The 19,696-nt window shown below is 36.8% G+C and overlaps 1 protein-coding gene and 1 long non-coding RNA gene across 4 annotated transcripts in view; one reads left to right on the forward strand and one right to left on the reverse strand.

The window, feature by feature from the left end:
- LIN7A (lin-7 cell polarity scaffold A) overlaps positions 1-2,950 on the reverse strand; it is a 156,585-nt gene extending 153,635 nt beyond the window's left edge. The window contains exons 1-2 of one of the 3 annotated variants that reach the window (XM_078338067.1): positions 2,703-2,789; positions 2,467-2,557 (exon numbers count right to left, since the gene is read on the reverse strand). In XM_078338067.1, the coding sequence (XP_078194193.1) occupies positions 2,467-2,548 (82 nt within the window). In that variant the 5' untranslated portion in view covers positions 2,549-2,557; positions 2,703-2,789. Of the gene's footprint in view, positions 1-2,466 lie in introns of all 3 variants that reach the window. The other 2 variants (XM_078338068.1, XM_035257130.3) reach the window with 2 other exon arrangements.
- On the forward strand, positions 1,398-19,271 carry LOC118144275 (uncharacterized). The gene is made up of 4 exons (XR_004728912.3): positions 1,398-1,463; positions 10,996-11,256; positions 14,259-14,437; positions 16,695-19,271. It is a non-coding gene; the product is annotated as an uncharacterized LOC118144275 (long non-coding RNA).
- The last annotated feature ends 425 nt before the right edge of the window (positions 19,272-19,696 follow it).

A 19,696-nucleotide genomic window follows, 5' to 3' on the forward strand; every position in this document is an offset into this window, starting at 1 on the left:
TCCCTCAAGGAGTTCCATCCGATAGGGAGAGAAATGCAACAGAGTATGATAAATGCTTTAATGGGGCCAAAGCAGCAAGTCAATTTAGAGCACATCAAAGGGTACCAAAGCAGCCTGGGAGAGAGGTGATCTGGAAAATCTCCCAGTAGGTGACCAAAAACTGAGTCTTAAGTCTAATTAATTGAATTATAGACTGCTAAAGCTGCAAAGTGTTAGAGTCATCTAATTCAAACTCCCGATGTGGCACAGAGAGAAACTCATGTGCTATGAGGCTGGTGTATTGAGAGTGAATATCAGAGTTGAAACTAGGACCCAGATATGTAATACTGGGCTGCATCTTTTAAAATGCACCTTTTTTGAAGAGAAATTTTCAGAATGTTTTCTTTCATCAGTTTAATCATGAAGGTAACCTATTAATGACTCATTTTAATAAGGTACAGAGAACAATATTTTATATATTGACTTTATGCTCAGTGGTGATGCCAATAACCCATCATCTCTTGGTTATAGATTTTGTGTGAGCTGCTGGTGAATTTTTCGGACCCATCCACAGGCTAATGCTGCTTGCCTCCTGAACTACTGCATGGACGTAATCACACTAAGGACAAGTAGAGTTTGGCCATGAGCAAGAACAAACTTTAAAAATAAATCTTAGTCCAATTAGCACCTCCTCTCAATAACTGACTGAGGCATCTAAGAGCTAAGGTAAAACCCAAACATTGAAATATTTTTAGTAGTAGTAGCAGTATATAAAATGACTCAGGTATGCAATCTTCTCGGAGTTTTGCTCCTAACGTAGTCACTTGATTTGGGATGTTTAACGACTGTGATTTTGTAATGGGACAATATAAGAGCTCATCACATTAAAACATAAATACTTGGGAAGTCCATAGTTTCTGATAGCTTGCCATCTGTTTGGTTCTTACTGGCAATGGATTTATCCTGCTTAGTGCAGATGATGATATTGTGGGTAAAATCATGGATTATACAACGGGTTTCTGAGGCCTTTAACTACTGTTATTAATTTTGCCAGCTTGCAAATCAACATTTTCTAATACAAAATCAATTACATTTTATTTTTCAACTCTTACTCTAAGAAAGGTTGCTATGGGCACCACATAGCATCTGTTCTGGCGCCAACAGATTGCGTTAAAGTCACCCACAGCCTCTCCAAATTAAAAACCTCAAACTGAGTTCACTGGCTTTGTCACTGTACTCCCAGCAGGATGCTCTTTTGCCTTGCCCCACCGTTCAGTTTAATCCTCTAGAAAGAAAATTTTTGGAGGTACATCGGACTAAATCATTTTCGTCTGACCACACCATTTCCAAATGGCCGCCCAGGGTCCTAAATCCGGCGGCTACGGAGAGGGACTAGCGGGTGTCCTCTGTAAAGCCCTGGGACTCCAGCGCCTTCATCACTGGACGTTGGAAGCCGGGAAGGAAACCCACACACTCAGAGACAGGTATAACCCCGCACGGGTGCACCAGCGAGGCCCGGATCACAGCAGAGGACTCCATCCCTGAGCTTGTGGCGGGGGGTGGGTCCTGGGGACGAAACCAACACTTTCCCCATTGAAGTCAGAGAGTGGGACGTACTGGGTCGCAGGTCAGAAGTTGAAATTTAACCCGACGAGCGCTGTGCCCCCGCGCCTTCCGCAGTAGCCCGGGCGCCGCGGTGACGCGGAGCTGGGAAAGGACGAGAGAGGCTGGCGCGGGAGAAGCTGAGAGTTGCCACAGACCGGGAGCTGCCGGCGGCCGGAACAGGCGCGACCCTCGCCGCTTTCGAACGCGAAGCCCGGGAGAGCCGGGCTCGGCTGCTGAGGCTCAACTGCCAGGGCTCGGCTCCCCGCGCTCTGCGTTGCCCTTAGGGCGGAGGGCAGCTCCCCGCCTGAGGCGGCTCCGCCGCCTTGCGTCCGGCCGCCCCGGGGTGCGCCCTGCCAGCCCCCCGAGAGGCCTCCCGGACTCCCGCAGGAGAACCGACCCTCGCCCTCCGGCGCCAGGACAAACTTCCTTCCTTCCGGGCCCCTGCGCCGCGCAGGCTGGCAAGCGGCTCACTAGCCGGTCTCCTCTGGGCTCGCTCCGGCCGGCGAGCTTGCTCCGTGCCTCTCTCCAACCCCGAGCCCCGGGCGCCTAGCAGTCCCCGCGCGGCCGGTCCAACAAAGCCAGGGGCCCGGAGGCGACCCGGCGAGGGGCTGGGAGTGGCTGCGGGGACCCCAGAGCCCGCAGGAGGCGTCCCCTCGGCGGGGCGAGTCCAGTGTGAAGGGGCGGCGGGGACGTGGCGGGGAGAAAAGGGGAAGAAAGTGTCCTGCTCCCGGCGCAAACGCCTTCCAGGCTCGCCCTGGCTCCCCTTCTCCCGTGGCCCGAGCGCGTCCCGCGTCCCGGTGGGAATTGGCCTGGGGGGGTCGGCGGGTGGGCGGCGGAGGGGAGAGAGGACATGGTGGCCTGGCGGGCGAACCGCGTCCTTACCTCTGTCCAGGGTGAGCGGCTGGACCACTGTCAATGTCGCCATGTCTGCCGTGGGAGCCGAAGTGACGCTCGGCTTCAGCATCAGCAACCGCTTGTAGTGAGAAAAAAAGGAGGAGATGGATTGGGGGCGGGGGTGGAGAGGGAAGACGGAAAGGAGGGGGAGGAGGGGGAAGGAGGGTGGTGGTGGTGGTGGAGAAGAAAGCTTGGGTGGGTTGGTAGCCAGATGGAGACGCAACTGTTCCGCGGTGGCAGTTCAATTGCGGCGCGGAGCTGAGCAGGTATCCGAGAGCGACTGCGTCGCCGGGCTCCGGAGAGAAGGCTCTGCCCTAGAACTTTGCTATTCCACCCCCAGGAGCGCTGGGTGGGTGTAGCTGGCGGGCTGCTCTCTTTCAACTTTCCCCTCTAATAAAATGGTCAGAATATACGTGTGTGTGTGTGTGTGTGTGTGTGTGTGTGCGCGCGCGCGCGCGCGCTTCTGTGTGTCGGGGAAGAGAGAGGATGGAAAGGGGATATGGGGGAGGGAGTAGGAGATGAGTTTTCTCAGATTAAGAGAAATCGTCAATACAATAATCCCATCCCCTTTAGAGAGAAAATGCTTCTACTGTCAGAAATGTTTGGGATGTAATTACACTTGCAGTTAATTTCTGTTGAAGTTTTTTTTGAACGTTGACTTATAACTGTATATAAAGATAACTGACTTAAGGCGAGCGTTCCATCCATAGATGTTCATTTAGGACCTGAGTATATTCCTGGTGAATAAAATCAAAAAAGGCAAACCTCTTAAAAGTGTTTCAAAATAAAAAAAAATGTAGGTAAGTTTCTCTCACTACATTTTCTTTTTTTTTTTCAAGCCACTGTTAATACTTTACCAGTTCAGTAAATGTAACCCAAAAATAAGTAGGATGTTCAGATTTTCTCCGAATTTTTTTACATACCACACCTCATAAACATGCCCTGCTCTCCTCCCTCCCTCCACCCAACAACAAAACTTTGCTCTTAATGACCAAACTGATTTTGGTTTCATATCACTACGTTTGAAAAATATGTACCTATCACTTTTCATGTTGTTTTCTAACCAGTGGTTCAGAGATGCCACTTATTACTTAACATATATACCAGGAATTGAGATAGAAGAGTTACATTACCTTGTGCCACGCCTTGATTTAGGAGTTCAATTTAGTCTCTGATTTCCTGTAGCCTGTAATGCAGTGGGAGATGATGTTATTAAAAGCCTGACTTTAGAGTCAGTTGATCAGGATTCAATTACTAGTGCCTTCAAATACTGGTTGTGACCCCTTCACCCCAAGAAACAGACTACTTTCACTATCTTGTCATTAGGAATTCATTTCCCGATTATGAAATCAACAAACATAAAGAAACCTTCTATAAGCTGAATAGGGGTGACTGTGAGTGCAGGATTGGAAAACACAAAGCTGCCTCCATCTTGTTCCCTGTGGCGGAGTTGAATTGTTAGGGCTAGCAATAAATTCTAAAAGGCAGCTACCGTTTTATAGCAAAATATTTGCATATAATTGATGCCATTTTCTTCTGATTACAGATATGATTTCTGAAGGTCTTTTTCATTTTATAGTCTACAATTGAATTTTAAGGAGCAACATTTCACCAATGATTGGGAAAGTCAAAGATGGTTGCCATATATAGACTTAATACACCCTAAAAACAAACCTAAAATAGTAGTTTGATATGCTACTTTCTACTTAGTATTTTAGAAAGAACGCTGATCTTGACATGTGAGTCTTAGTTACATGCTCTTTGGAAGTCACACAATCTCTCACTGAACCTTTTTCCTCTGTCATACAATGGAAACAATATCATTCAATGTCATAGAGATTCTGTCTTATGAGGAAACTAATTCTATCTTGCAATGTCACTGAGCTTTGTGAGGGTCTGATAGACTCATACAAGTTGTGCTTTGAAAATGGTAAAGAATATTCAAATTTATTTATACAAGCATATATCTCATGGAACCATGTGGTAAGCTCTGTGCTAGGTGCTAACCATGCAAAGATTAATGAGATGGCCCCTCTCTGCCCAGTCTTTCTTGGGAGACAGCAAACCATAAACTTCCGTGCAATAAATACTCTAAACACTATGGAAAGGAAGTGCCCTTGGAGGCCAGAGGATGAAGAAACAACTCTGGTTTGTAACCATTATTCACATGACCTGAGTTAAGCAACAGAAAGAAGTTGAGTTGAGCTCAGTGATACCAGAGGGTGTTCTAAGCTTTTGCACAAAATTATTAAACCTCATTCAGTAACTGAGGATAAAAGAACATACAAATCCCTTAACTTCTAATGTAGCTATTTTATAACATCCTTTATTAGAGAATATGTATTTAAGCAGCTTAATTAATCAACCCAAAAGTCATAAATTGTACCTATTTCAACATAAATCCCTGATTGTGTTGTCAGTGAAGGTCAAGTTTTTTGTCGTTTTGTTACCTGATGTATCCTCAGGACCAAACATTTCATAGCATATTTCTTGACTTAACACCTTGAGCTTTCTATTTGAAAGTTTGCTCTATCATTCTTTATCTGTGCTGAGCCTGTAGGGTTGTTGTTTTATTTTTAAATGAAGATTAAAAGAAAAATTAAGAGGAAGCATAAATCACCATATATTCATCTCCTATTATTTTTAGTAGCGGAAAGTTCATTGTCTTTAGCTTATATCTACACAGGTATAGAAAATTAATAATAATTCATTGTCCATTAGAATTTGTTTTTATGAATAAATAATATCTCTTCTATAATATTTGTGAATTTCTTTTTGAGACATGCAGGGATGCAATAAGAAGGTTTTCTTAACCTCTTCTTTTGCGTAGGTATCTACCTATGCTTATGCTTAAGTCTCATGAATAATTCCCTGGTCACTCCTGTGCTAACCAGTGTTTCATCAAGGTCAATTATACTTGACCTAGTTACATGGCAGTTGCTTTGCTGTGTATTAACCTGAGAATTGTTAAAACGTTTGTAATTATACTTTAATTTTAGCTATTTGGTTACAAAATCACTACTCTTTCATAAAAAGATAGGTAGAAATTGAGTTCAGTGGTAACTATATTTTCATGGAGTTAACTAATTCAATAAATACGTATTGAGCACTTTTTATGTGCCAGACTTGGTGCTAGATTGGTCTCTCTTTCCTTTCTTTCCAGCCCAGAAAAGTAGGTATTTTTTATGCCATTTTGGAGATAAGTAAACTGAAGCTCACAGAGGTTACACAACTGCAACTTGCTTAAGAATAGCAGCACCTGGCTTCATGATCCCCTGTGCTTTCCAGTAAGAAACATCACAGCCTGTTTTTTTGTTTTGTTTTTTGTTTTTGAGATGGAGTCTCACTCTGTCACCTAGGCTGTAGTGCAGTGGTATGATCTTGGCTCACTGCAACCTCTGCCCGCTGGGTTCAAGCAATTCCTCTGTCTCAGCCTCCTGAGTAGCTGGGACTACAGGCACCCTTCGGCACTCCTGGATAATTTTTGTGTTTTTTGTGGAGGCGGGGTTTCATCATATTGGTCAGGCTGGCCTCAAACTTTTGATCTCAAGTGATCCAACCACCTCAGCCTCCCAAAGTGCTGGATTACAGGCGTGAGCCACCATGCACAGCCTCATGACACTCTCCATGTTATTAAAGATTTAGTGATTTTATTTCAGAATTCCAGATAAGTCTGTATATATATGTATATAAAATCTTTTAAGAGATACATAAATATATATATTTATATATCAAGACACATATCTTTTAAGAGATACAAATGTATATATTTACCTACATATTAAATGTATTTGATATATGTGAAATATATATTTATATATTTAATACATATATATCTGATATATATGTATATTATATATATGTGATATACACACACACACACACACACACACACCTTTTCTCTTTTATATGTCTGTTGGCTTGAGACATACTCAAAGGGAGGAATGGATGAAGGAAAGTTAGATCAAAGGACAAAATAAATATGATTCTGGTTCCATTCTATATACATATAGGTTAGTGTTCAAACAGACCTTAACAGAGCTTTGAGTGATTTCGCTAATAGCAGATTAATAAAATCACTCAAAGCTATGTTAAGGTCTGTTTCTCTTAATTGAATCTTTTAAAATTATATGACAAAATCAAGAGAAGGTTTGCATAGAGCATGAACATATCAAGAAAATGTGTTTAGTTAGATTTTAAATGAAGTATAATGAGCACAGTTTCACATGAGAAAATAGCACCTTCAAACTGGAGTTCTTTCAGCCTGGGTGTTAGAAATTGTTTTTGACTGATTCAAGATAACATGTTATCTTTCTTAATTCACACAGCTTTGTCAAAATAGCACTAGAATAAGATGAAGTGCAAACCAATACTTTGAAATTTAAATATTTATTTTTAAAACCATCATAGACTGTCTTACTATATTTATTTATCTTCGTATGTGTTTTTATAACTACTTATTTGTCTGTTCATTCAACAAACACTTAATATGCTGACTATATGCCAGGCATTATACTAGGCATTGGGGTATTGCAGAAAACAAGAAAAAGTTTCTGTTCTCTCTTGGCTTATATTCTACAAGGAAGAGAAAGTCAATGAAGAAACAAACAAGAAAGAGAGAAATTAGTGACTAAATATTGTGCAAAGAAAGAATAAATTGATGACTAAACTAGACCTCGAATAATGTCAGAATTATGAAAGGCAGGGATGGGGAGAAGGGCCTTATAGGGAGCAGGAGAGATAAGCCAGGGATGAGAGAGCAGGCACAGTGTGTATTTGGGTAAAATCAGCAGTTCGTTTTGGAGTATAATATGAAAACAAGCCTAAAGAGAGCTATTGATATTTCAGTGGTGGAAGATAATATAATTAATGAACAGAAATACAATGAAACTTTCATTAATTTCTTTGTGCTGATCATACAATGAAATGTACAAATACAATCTATGCTAAGAAAAATATTTGCATCATAGCGTCTGCATTAAAAATTACTAGCATCAGAATAAAGAGTTTTCTAATTTGGAGTTGGATGTTAGAAAACTTAGGATGAAATTAAAATATTAAAATAAATTCTAATTATTTTTAATTTTCTCCAAAAAAATAACATTTTCCGTTTTCACAGTTGGAAGTAATGACTGATCTTTTAATAATGAAATTTAAATTCAAAGCTTAGCTTTTTCTTTTTCTTTATGCATCTCAAACTTATATTTACATCTGTTAGGAATATCTAGAAATATATGAAATACTACACAAATGCATTTTTAAAAGTGAAACTATCTCTTCTCATATTTGCTCAGGAGATGTTTCCAAACTATTAGAACTCATAAACTTTAACAATTTAAAAAACATCTTTATTACCATCGTCATCTAAAATTTAAAATACATTCAACATTGAGTAAAAAGCTATGATTTTGTCCAACAGATTAAGCACCTGCTATATACTAGGCACTATTCTGTACCTGGAACTTAGTTTTGATGAAAAAAAAAAACAGATAAAACACAAATTAGCCAACCAATCAGATATCTTTGACATTGGTCAGCACCATGAACATTGATGTGTTGAAGCCTATTCACACTGTATGTGAGACCAATAATGTGCATTTTGTCTTAACATCATCACTTTCAGTTATATCACACTGACATCTTCTGATTGACCATGGTGGCAGTTTTTAAACCATTGAGAGTGGTACTGTATACCAATTTTTTTTCTTCCTCTAGAAAGCCGGTTGCTAAACATTTACCAGGATACCACAAAGCACATGATGAAAATAAAGTAGGATGTTGTGATGAAATATACAACAGGGAAAGAGGCTACTTTAGAGTGGTCAGGGAAAAAGTCACATTGTATTTAGTAGAACATTTTTTCAAAATGACAAATCTGCACTGCACTTGATGTGTATGTACTGACTAAGACACAGGATGTGGAATGGAGTTAGAAGAAGGAGACACTCATATTTCTAGGGAGTTTACAAAATAATTAGAAAATAAAAGCATAACATTAACTGCAAAATGATATATCAAGAATAAATGGTACTATAAATTTGTATGTGTTAAAGGCATACAGAAATAAAAAAGGCAAGTCTAGATTGTGATGACTTTCTGCAGGCAATTTATGTTGCCTTCCAGAAGAAACTTGGAAATATTTACTTTCTTTCATGTAGGTAGGAGAACGTTTTACCTTTGAGCAGAGAGAGCTACTCTTTGCAACTTTGAATCAGAGGATTGCTAAGTAGACCAGGAACTTCTAAGGAATTTCACTGAAAACTAAAGAAAGGGAAGGGCATGATGATTATAATAAAGTCTCAATGTGGCTGAGGAATCTTAACATAGTGAAAGGACAACACTGTCACCTGATACTTGGAAAGGACATTAATGATAGCTAGGGCTTGTTTGTTTGGGACTTTAGCTTTATTTAAAACATGGTTAAAATGGCTTTCTCTTGATGAGCACCTCAATATCTGACTTCTATTCCTTTAAATATAGCTTAACTTATTCCTTCCATCAGCACAATTTATCTCTAATTTTGGTAGTATGGAATTAATTCAGGATATTGGGAAGAAACAGATGAACAGGCCATCTTCAAATTTTTCACATTCTTACACTGTACAGTAATTGAGGCTAGTAGCAGAATTTACTTTAAGTGTGCTGGAAAACATACATGTCAGTGATTAGCAAGTTTAAGAACTAAATGCACCATTAGCATGGACAGCACATTCAGTAGAGGATTCCAAACTCTCTCTAGTGTTTATCCTCCAATGCTCTAATTGGAAGCAAAAATTAATGTAATTTTTAGTTAGTTTATATTTAAATATAATCTTTCTGGGCCCAGCCTAAAACACAAAGTGCCCTTTTCTCAAAACTAATTAGGGGGATCAAATTACGCTCTCTAAAACTGAGTTCCTTACTCTCAGCTTCTGTGGTTTCCTTGTCTTTCTGGTCCTGGAGGGACTCTTAACACTTTTGCCCCTTAGGTGGGCCTCGCTGACCCTGCAATCTCCTTATGCCATTCCTCTAGTCTGTGCCATTACACAAGGAAGATCCATTTTCTGAAATGCAGTATCTCTGAGAAGCTTCCTCTTTCAAAGATTTCTTAATTTTACTTCTTGCTTAAAGCATTTACTCACATAATAAATCCAACTGTGAGTTTATTGTAGTCTTTTAAGGATTTAACCAGAATGGGGGAAAACGAGACAATTGAAGATGGTTTTAATTCTAAATTAGTATCTCAAGGCTCCTGTCACCCAGAATATTGCATAGATTAATTGCAGTAAACCAATCTGAATAAAAATTTTTATCTAGACCCCAAATCAAAAAAATCCCCAAAAAGTGGAGACAGCAAGAAAATCTCTGCCATCTTTATTGAGGTGAGATAACCAAACAAACTATTATATTAACTCTTTTATATATCTTATATATTCTTTTTTAACAAGAGTTTTCATTTTGGAATTTTAAGCATAAGACAATGCACATGTCAAACAATTCAAAAGGTATTGCAGAAACCCATTCAATCACAAGTCATCAATGTTAAGAAGGATTTTTTTTGGTATATTTAATACCATGTATATATATTATATGAAATATACATACTGTATGTTATATGTGCATTTTAAAAATTCTAAGTAGATAGAATTCTACTATACAACATACTTTGCATCTTTATTTTATTTTAGTGATATTTTCATATCAATATATGTAGATTTATATAATTCTTTACTTCATAAAATTTCCTCAGAGTAGTCTCTCATAGGTGTACTTTCAGGTTGTTTTCTAGGATTTTGCTATCTCAAACAGGGCTATGAATGAAAATCAGTCTTCTTTAGAGCACCTTTTTAAGCATGAATTCCACTCAGTTATGGCCTTGTCATTTTGTATAATCCAGCAATAATGTGGCCATTTTCAATTTTGTGCTTCCAGATTATAATACCTGCAACTGGTTTTTAAAGGTATGTGTATCATGGAATGACTATGTCTAGCTAATTAACCTATGTATTAACTACAATATCATCATTATAGTGGTGAGAAAACTTTATATCCACTCTCTTAACACATGTCAAGAATATATAGATTGCCAACTAAAGTCATGCTGTACAGTAGAGCCACAATTGTTTTATTGAACAATTTATTTCCACTAAATGAAATAATATAGGAACACAATGAAAACACAGAGAGATGTTTAAGTACTTTCATTTTCAAATAAAATGATATGTTGAATCATTAACTGAATAAAAAGCTAAGTACAACTTAAAACAATAAATGCTATTCTTTCATTAAATTTTATGAGTAGTAATGCAAAGACTGCTTTAAAAGCTAGTGCATGTAGTGCTCTCTACTGGCCTTATCTTTATTACAACTACAATTAGTGTTGAATCTGCAGCTATATAGGAACGATAATGAAAATCTTCTATATTGCAACTGAAATCAGTGTCAAATTTGTAGTTATAAGGGAACCATCATGAACATTTTCTGTCTCTAAAGACTTGTGGTATTTTAATTTTAATTTCTTTTTGTTTTCTCCTTTAGGGGTGTGTGTGTATATGTATGCGCATGCATAAGTATTCATTCTTGAACTTCTATACTGAAGTCAGTAGTGAACTCTGCAAATAAGTTGCTGGCATACATCATCACAAATAATTATGTAATAAAGAGAAAATATAAAAAAGATGGATGTAGAACAACAACAAAACTGAAAACATTATGCCTTACATAAGCTAATAGTAGCTACAATTCTTACTTTTATTGTCTTTGGAGAAAACAAGTGGAGGCCTCTCAGGGGCAGAATGGGTGAGTGTGAATATTTAGCAAATAATGGTGGACAGTGACCAACATCATGCGCTCTTTCTTTCCTTTCCTCCAACACTCTTTCCTTTCTGCACCATCTTCTAAACACTCCAGAAATCTTACTGGTGCTTTTTTAAAGCTTAGGAAAAAATTCTGGAGTGGTTATGAAAGCCATTTGCTTCAGGAGAGAGAGAGAGAGAGAGAGAGAGAGAGAGAGAGAGAGAGAGAGATTCTTCATTTATTCTACAGTTTCATGTCTGGATGATACTAAGTGCCACACACTGTGCTAAGCACTAAATATTAAGCAGTTTTTAAAACCACCAATACCCAACTGGAATTATTGGTATTTGTGGGAATTATTTCTTGATTAAAACAGGTGTAAATGTGATTGAGGAAAGTATATAATACAATGAGAAAGCCTATAACTGGTACATAAACCACTCTGAGGATTCAGAAAAAATATCTCCAAAGTGGTAACATTTATGATATAACGTGAGGAATGAATATTAGATGTTAACCAAGGAAAGATGAGGATTGTAAAGAGCCTTCCAAGATCAAGTACCCTATGGGCTACCTTAGGCATGAAAGCACTTGGCCCTTTAAAAAAGCAGAAAGAAAAGTGAGTGTTGCTTAAGGAAACAGAACCAGAGGATCTGCCAAGCTCAAGTAAAAATAATAGGTCTTGAAAGCCACATGAAGGATTTTGGATTTCATCTCAAGAGAAATGGGAAATTATGGGAGTAGTCTTAAACAACAGAATAAGTGAAATAAAGAGATTTGTATTTTCTTTAATTATCTGAATGCATGTGAAGAGTGATCAGGGTGCAGGGAGCAGGTATTAATTAGAAGAGACCATTTAAGAGGCTATTCAGCAATACAGGTAAGAAAGTAAGGTGGCTTGGACTATAAAGATGGAATAGAAATTTAATGAAGTGGATGGATCCCAGGACTTCATGGCTAACACCCATGGCCTTCGGTAAGATTTTATGCAAGTGGTAAAGGAGATAATATTTTTAAAATGCCTCCTAGACTTCTGACATGAATGAATGGATAAATAGTGGTAGGAAATATTAAAGGAAATATTGGGAAATAAAATTAGTTTTTAACTTATGAAGCTTGACACCAAAGTTTGACAGCTTTGAGATATCAAAATGGTTATGTCATAATTGATGAACTATGAGTTTGTAGCTAAGGAAAGTCCTGAACTAGAGGTATAAACTTGGAAACCATTTGAATTATAATTGAAATTACACAAAGACCACTGAATGAAGGGTGTCGTGAGAGGAAATTCTACACTTAAAGTTCATATAGAGGAAAAGGATCCAAGAAGGGAATCACAAGAGGTGGAAGAAAAATTAAGAGAGACTGATAGCATACACAGCAAGGGAATACAAACGAAATGGTCAATGGGTCACAAGCACTGCTGGGAGAATAAGAGCCAACCTGAACAAAGACCCTGGATTTAGTGACATAAGAAGCAAGGCCTTGTACTGAGACCAAAGTACATCTGAGAAGAGTAGAGAGTATTAAAATAAATACTGCATAGAGATTTCTTCTATATATATATATAAAGCATAGAGTTAATAAAAGGAGATCGAGGCCCAGGTTTAATTAGTTTTTGAAGGATCTGCTTCACCTGAGTTGATTGATAATGCCTTGGCCATATAGATTCTTCTACTCCCAATTCTCTTAAATGCCAAAATATGGACTCTACAAGTAGCTTTGTGAATTACTTCTTTTAATATTCCTCAAAGTATTATAACACTCTATAGTTTGGCTCTGGCTTAATGGCCTCAATTTCTCTGTAGAGCACTGAACTGATTTGGAGCAGATGATGTTTCCCATCATAACTGCCTGACTGAATAAACATGGATGGAGGAAACCCTCATGACTCTGGGAAACTTCATGGCCAGGATTTTTCAATATGGCCATCATTTTTCTAAAACAATACATGGCTAATCCTATATATTTTTATGATTAATGTTTAGTATATGATGCTAGGCCTACTGAAATATTTGAAGCTGATTTTTACTTCTTTATTTCTATTTGATGTTACTTACTATGCACCCAAAAATGCTAGTTCTGTCTTTGATGCACACAGAGGGAAAACAACTCAAAGAAAAAAGACAGCCCTGATTGACCTATATACCATTGAACAAGTTACATCTTCTGAACGTGTTGCTCCAGAGTCGAGATAAAATATGAAAACATATTTGAGCATAATGTATGGTAATGAGTATCAAATTTAACCAACAGTGGAAAATAAGACCCAGAGAGATTGTATCAACTGCCCCACTATTCCTAGCTGGTGAGGAACAGGACTCAGACTGGAAGCCAAGTTTCAACCAGTCCAGTGCCCTTTATATTACACTGTGCTATTACACTAGATTGTAAATTCCACAAGTAGAGAGAGAATGTTTTGTTTGCCACTGCATATTCATTGCTTGGTATTTAACTGATGCCCAATAAATATTTGTGTATAAAAGAATTAGAAGGCCAGTACACTGGCTCACGCTTGTGATACCAGCACTTGGGGTGGCTGAGGCAGATAGATAATTTGAGCTTAGGAGTTCAAGACCGACCTGGAAAACATGGCAAAACCCCGTCTCTACAAAAAAATACAAAAATTAGCTTGGCATGATGGTGCAGCCTGTAGTTCCAGCCACTTTTGGTGGGGGCCTGAGGCAAGAGGATCGCTTAAACCCAGGAGGTCAAGACTGCAGTGGGTTATGATCACACCACTGTACTCCAGCCTGGACAATAGAGCAGGTTCCTGTCTCAATAAATAAATAAATGTAAGTAAAAGAACCACACTGCCTAGCAAATAATCTTCACTTAAAATACATTTTACAATGGAAAATTAGTTCAATGACAGTTATTAACTGCTTACTTTGTACAAAATGTTTTATCTACTATGTTCTATGGAGACTTACAAGAAAAAAATAAATAAAATGTGACCCCTGCCCTACAGGAACTTACAGTTATCACAATTCTCTGCAAAACAGGATATGACATGGAAAGCACCACCATATATAAGACATGAACAAAGGATTACATGGAACATGGAAATCTTCATGAACATGGTGGCATTTATGCTGGATCTTTTAAAACAGAAGAGTTTTTAGGTGGAGGAAGGATTGAAAAACATTTCAGTTGAACTAAACAGAATGTCTAAATGGACAGGGTAAGGAAACAATGGTATGTGTTTTATTATTGAAACAGTCTACTTGTCTGGAACATGGGAGGCATAAACAAAAGTGGCAACCTGTGAAAAGTAGAAAGAAGCTGGTAAGAAAGGGAAATGACAGATACCATAGGGAGCTCTGAGAGTTACCTTAAGGAGGTTAAAATTCATTCAGTCTAAGGCTTTTTGAGAAGGAAGGTAATAGGAGATCCTTCTTGCCATAGTGCATTAAAATTTATTATTAAAACATGATTATGAGTTTTCAAGAGGTATAATTACAGAAAGTCAAAATTATTCACATCAACTAATGATATTCTATCTTAATATGAAGAGAACAGATTCATTCTCAGGTCATAGAGACAGGCCCTCATATCAAACTATAGCTTGACTCACTGGCCGGATGGCTCTCCATACCATTTTCTTCAGTGTTTGCTATGGCAGAAATGAAAAATCCTATTACTTTTTTGAAGGTTTATAAGTCTGACTGTAGAAAAATTAATGGTATACAAAGGAAAAGTATGTTGTGGACTAAGTGTGAAATTCTGAAAACTCATGTTTTTAACGTCCCAGACTTTTCCTAAAATGTCCCTTTATAAACCCCCAAATAACTGTATTCTTTTGTGAATTCCCTCAATTGTAGTAGCTTATTTGATCCCCAGGTGGTATAAAAACATGAAAATACCCGCCCATGATTGAGAACATGTGGTGTTTGATTTTCTGTTCTTGTGTCAGTTTGCTGAGAATGATGGTTTCCAGGTTCATCCATGTCCCTACAAAGGACACGAACAACTAGGGAAGGGACAGTGGGGGGTGGGGAATTGGGAAGGATAATATGGGGAGAAATGCCAGATATAAGTGATGGGGAAGAAGGCAGCAAACCACATTGCCATGTATCTACCTATGCAACAATCTCGCATGTTCTTCACATGCACCACAAAACCTAAAACGCAATTATATATATATATATATATATACACACATATACACACAAACAAGAAAAAACATGGTAGCAAGACTCAAGATGTCTTAAATATTAACAGACTTGTAAATAAAGAACGACAGTGAAATAATGAAAAAAAAAAAAAAAACATGAGAGATTTTGACTGAATAGGATACAAACAAAATACTGGTACTACATCAGCGATGAGAGGCTCATTCCAGGAAGCTTTGGGGAATTATTAAAGAGATCTCTTTATTTCTAGATGAGTTCCAAAATAATGATGATATATTCATTTAGCTGAAATGTTTTGAGAACAATGAACTAGATGAGGAGAGAGAATCGCTATGGAGATATAAATGATGGTGCATATACTGAGTCATTTATGTTAGTTCTGTTATAATTACCATTAATCCCAATTTTAGAATGAGAGACAAAGCCTGTAGAAAATGGAAATATCATGGAAACTACATAAATGACAGAATATTATCACATGGGAAAAATTGCTTCCCCTTACCTCAGGCCTTTATGTGGATAACATTGCCCCATAGATTTTTAGCATCATAACGTTTTGGTACATAATGACTGGTATTTTGATTCAGACAACTGGACATATAAGACAAAGATGTGTGTAAGACAAATTTTAAACATATACATGGGATTTATCTACAATTATCATGTGGGATGTATGTACATGATATAATTCTTCAGAGTATCTATATTTGATGTCAGTGGAGGTTTCACTTAATAAATGAGATAAAATATTTAGGGAATAAGAAAGATGGTATATGAGCAGGTTAACAATTTTGTGTTATGTGCAGCTCATAATTGTAGCTTTGTGAAGAGCTCCCACTGAGTCAATGGGAAGTGAGTGGAGGTTAGTGCCAGGTTAATTGTTGTAGTCAACATCTATCAGGAGAAAAAGTGGAGATAAAATTGCAGTATTTATGTTTTTGACTTTCAATTTGCCTTCATTTCTATACTTGTTAGATTTTCTTCACTTATTATATCTATATCCCATGTCTGATGTTTTTTCTTCCCGTCTCTTTGGTTTACTGAAGAAAATATTTCATAAAATCCACTTTAAAGGCATTTTAAAAAATAAAGAAAATGTCATTCATCTATTCATTTTCAATATAGAGTTGAAAATATAGTTCCATTGAAAACATTACCAAGTAATCTGATTGAAAAATAGATTATGTAAGGAAAGAGGTATTTTACCAGATGTCTCTGTGGCATGCTTGGGATTGTAGTACACTAACAATGCTAAGCCTGCGGGTAATTTTAATTATCATCTGACAGGTTATTTTTCTTTTTTAGTAGTTTTCTAGCCCTTTGGATTCACTCCTCTCAATGACTATAGATGTTTCTTCTGTGGAATGAAAGAACTTGAGACTTCAAATGTGCAGCTTCAAGAATTTGGCTTTCCAATTCTCTATGAATCTTCGCCTTTGCAATGTGATTTAGAGCTGAGTTATAGTATAATCACATGTCAAGGTTACTACCATCCAACATTTTATCAACTTCAGTTTGAAGTTATCTTTAAATTTGAAGCTTCATATTACTATGCTATTTTTCTTTACTTCTTTCTTGATTCAGAAAATTAATGTTTATGTCAATTAAGTAACACCTGCATTTTACTACTGGTCTAATTTTACTTCCCACCTATTTATTCTTTTCTTTATGCTCCCCTTCAAGTTTTCCACATCTATGTTTGCTTTAATTTTCATTCCTTTTATCAATGTTAATATTGCTTTTCCAAATTTTTACTGTCCAAGACATTTCATTGCTAAATTTGGAAAGAATTTACATAAATCCTGAGGGAATTCATAGCAAAAAGAAAAATGAAACAAACTTCTGTGAACTGTACATTTTCATGTTTATTAAATGCAAAAAATCATTTTTTAAAGAGAAATAAACAAAACTACTTTTGCTTTGTGCCTTCGCCTTCTGAAGAGAGCTCTGGAAAAAATGTCCATCAGATTACATATTTTATTGAATATTTTAGTGAAATGAACATTCAAATTAAGTTAGTAAGCTTTTGGTATCATGCATGTGTTTAAAATTGCTGTTAAATGCCTATATCACAATTTAAGTTTCTTGGGGAAAAAAGTATATTTTGATAAAATAATTATTTAAAACACTGCCTTAATTTTTATAAGTGCGAGTACACTATATGGCAGAGAAGAATATACAATTATATTTGTTCACAGGGTTATTGGTGATTTTGAGAAATTTTTATTTTATCTCTATGGAAACCATGAGTCATTCATTCATTTTCCTACATATACAAAATCCAAATTCATTTTAAAATTTAAAATAAATTAAAATATATTGGAATATCTTTCTGCAACTTGGTAACATCGTTATATCCATCACATGAGATCTTCTCAGATGGGAATTACCTTATTGCATTGAGAGAATTATAAGTGTGTTATTTTCAGAATGAGATAGATATCTCTTGAGCTTCTGTATCTTCTTGGTCTGAAATCCCTACATTTTAAAGAATTCATTTAGTAATATTTTGGTGTTGCTCACGATTTAGAAGTTTTCAGTTGGACACAATAACAATTGGTTATCAAACTACTGTCTAATTCTATTTGTATCTTTGGAACATTTAGACTTTAAAAATTCATGAATACTTTTAAAGAAGATTTAAAATGTTAGAGTATAAAAATAGAATATAGACAACTGCAATTGATCCCTCAGCTTGACAACAGATGAAAATTTTTAGAGCTAAACATATTATTTCTATTATCTAGCCATAAAAGGAAAGTATCATGATGACAAGTGCATTTATCAATTTAAACTAGATTCTCATAATCTTCACCTTGTACCAGAATTTTATCTGGTTCTAAATACATAGAATATAAAATATAAAAATCAGTTCTAAAATATAAAAAGACATACTTCTATCCATGTTAAATTTTTAAGTAATTTTAAGCAAAAGATGCAGTTCCATTGATTAATACATGGCATGTTTCTATGAGCTAAATAAATGCTGAGAAATGTGGAAGCAACTTACTCATTTAAAGGGCATAAGCTACACATGGATAAGGCCATGTTTGGGTTTTGTTTTGTCCACAAATCTGACATAGTGGTGAATGAATAATGAATAAATGGAAAGAAGTAAAGTGAAAGAAGAAAGGGACAAATGGATGAATAATACAAATATATTTCTGTTTATCTTATATCTTAAATTTTGTATACTAACTGCAATACAGTAAGCAGACTAGTGTTGCCTAAAAAAGTCTGAGCCCAAATGCATTCCTAAGTTACCTGTAATTAGCATATCCAAGCACCTTGTTAGGGATGGCTGGCTTCTACATACATTGCCTTTGCTTTACAGGCTGTCTGGTATTTTGTAAATTACAGTGAGATTACTCCTAAAGGATTAAACTCTCAAGTTATCTACTTAAGCAAAAATTTCCCTTGAAATCCCTTATACTACCTATAAAACTTGATTTTGGAGGTCTATGCTTTTACATCATAATTTTTAAATGCATTAAAGTTTGAGGAGTACTGTGCTAAACTTAAGACAAAGTCAAAACTCTGGGTAGTGAGTGACTGACCTATTGCTCAGTGACAGTATAGTTTAGATGTTAAGAGTCCCTGCTTTGAAATCAGTGTGCTGACTCTGAATCCGAGATCTATGGCTCAGCAGCTGTGTGACCTTGACCAAATGACTTAATATCTCTTGATCCATTCCCACATCTGTAAAATCAGATTATAATTGTACCTATGGAATAAATTGTTGTGATAATCAAATGAGATAATCTGTGTAAATGGTTTGAAATAGGGTCTAGCATGTAGTGAAGTGTGTTTGCTATTTCTCCTGACTTTATGATAACTATAAAATTCCTAATAAAGAACAAATGATGGATAAGAATTATAAAATGTTTGTTTGCCTGCAGAATATACTCCATTCTATTTTCATAAATCAGCCTGTAAACTTAATGAATATAAATAAATAGTTTCCCGGGAAGAGATAAGGAGATAAATGTCACTGACACACAGTAGGTAATGCTTACTGGATTTTAATCTAAATCTTGCTTGAGCAGATCGATGTGCATGCTATTCTTGGAAAAGATAGAAAGATTACTTTGCCTACCTGTGTCCTATCTCTTCAGTCTGTCATTACCTTTGGAGGCCCTACTGAACATGAATCAGTCTTATGCTCTTAGGCATCAAATGCAGATTGAGAGTTACAATCTAAGCCTGGCTCAGAAGTTAAATATACTGATAGCGTAACTCCTCATCCCTAAGACCTACCAAGTTAGTTCTCCTGAACAAATCTTTTTGGTTCATTGGCCAAAAAGCAT

Source organism: Callithrix jacchus, chromosome 9 (genome assembly GCF_049354715.1).
Source record: "Callithrix jacchus isolate 240 chromosome 9, calJac240_pri, whole genome shotgun sequence".
NCBI lineage: Eukaryota > Metazoa > Chordata > Mammalia > Primates > Cebidae > Callithrix > Callithrix jacchus.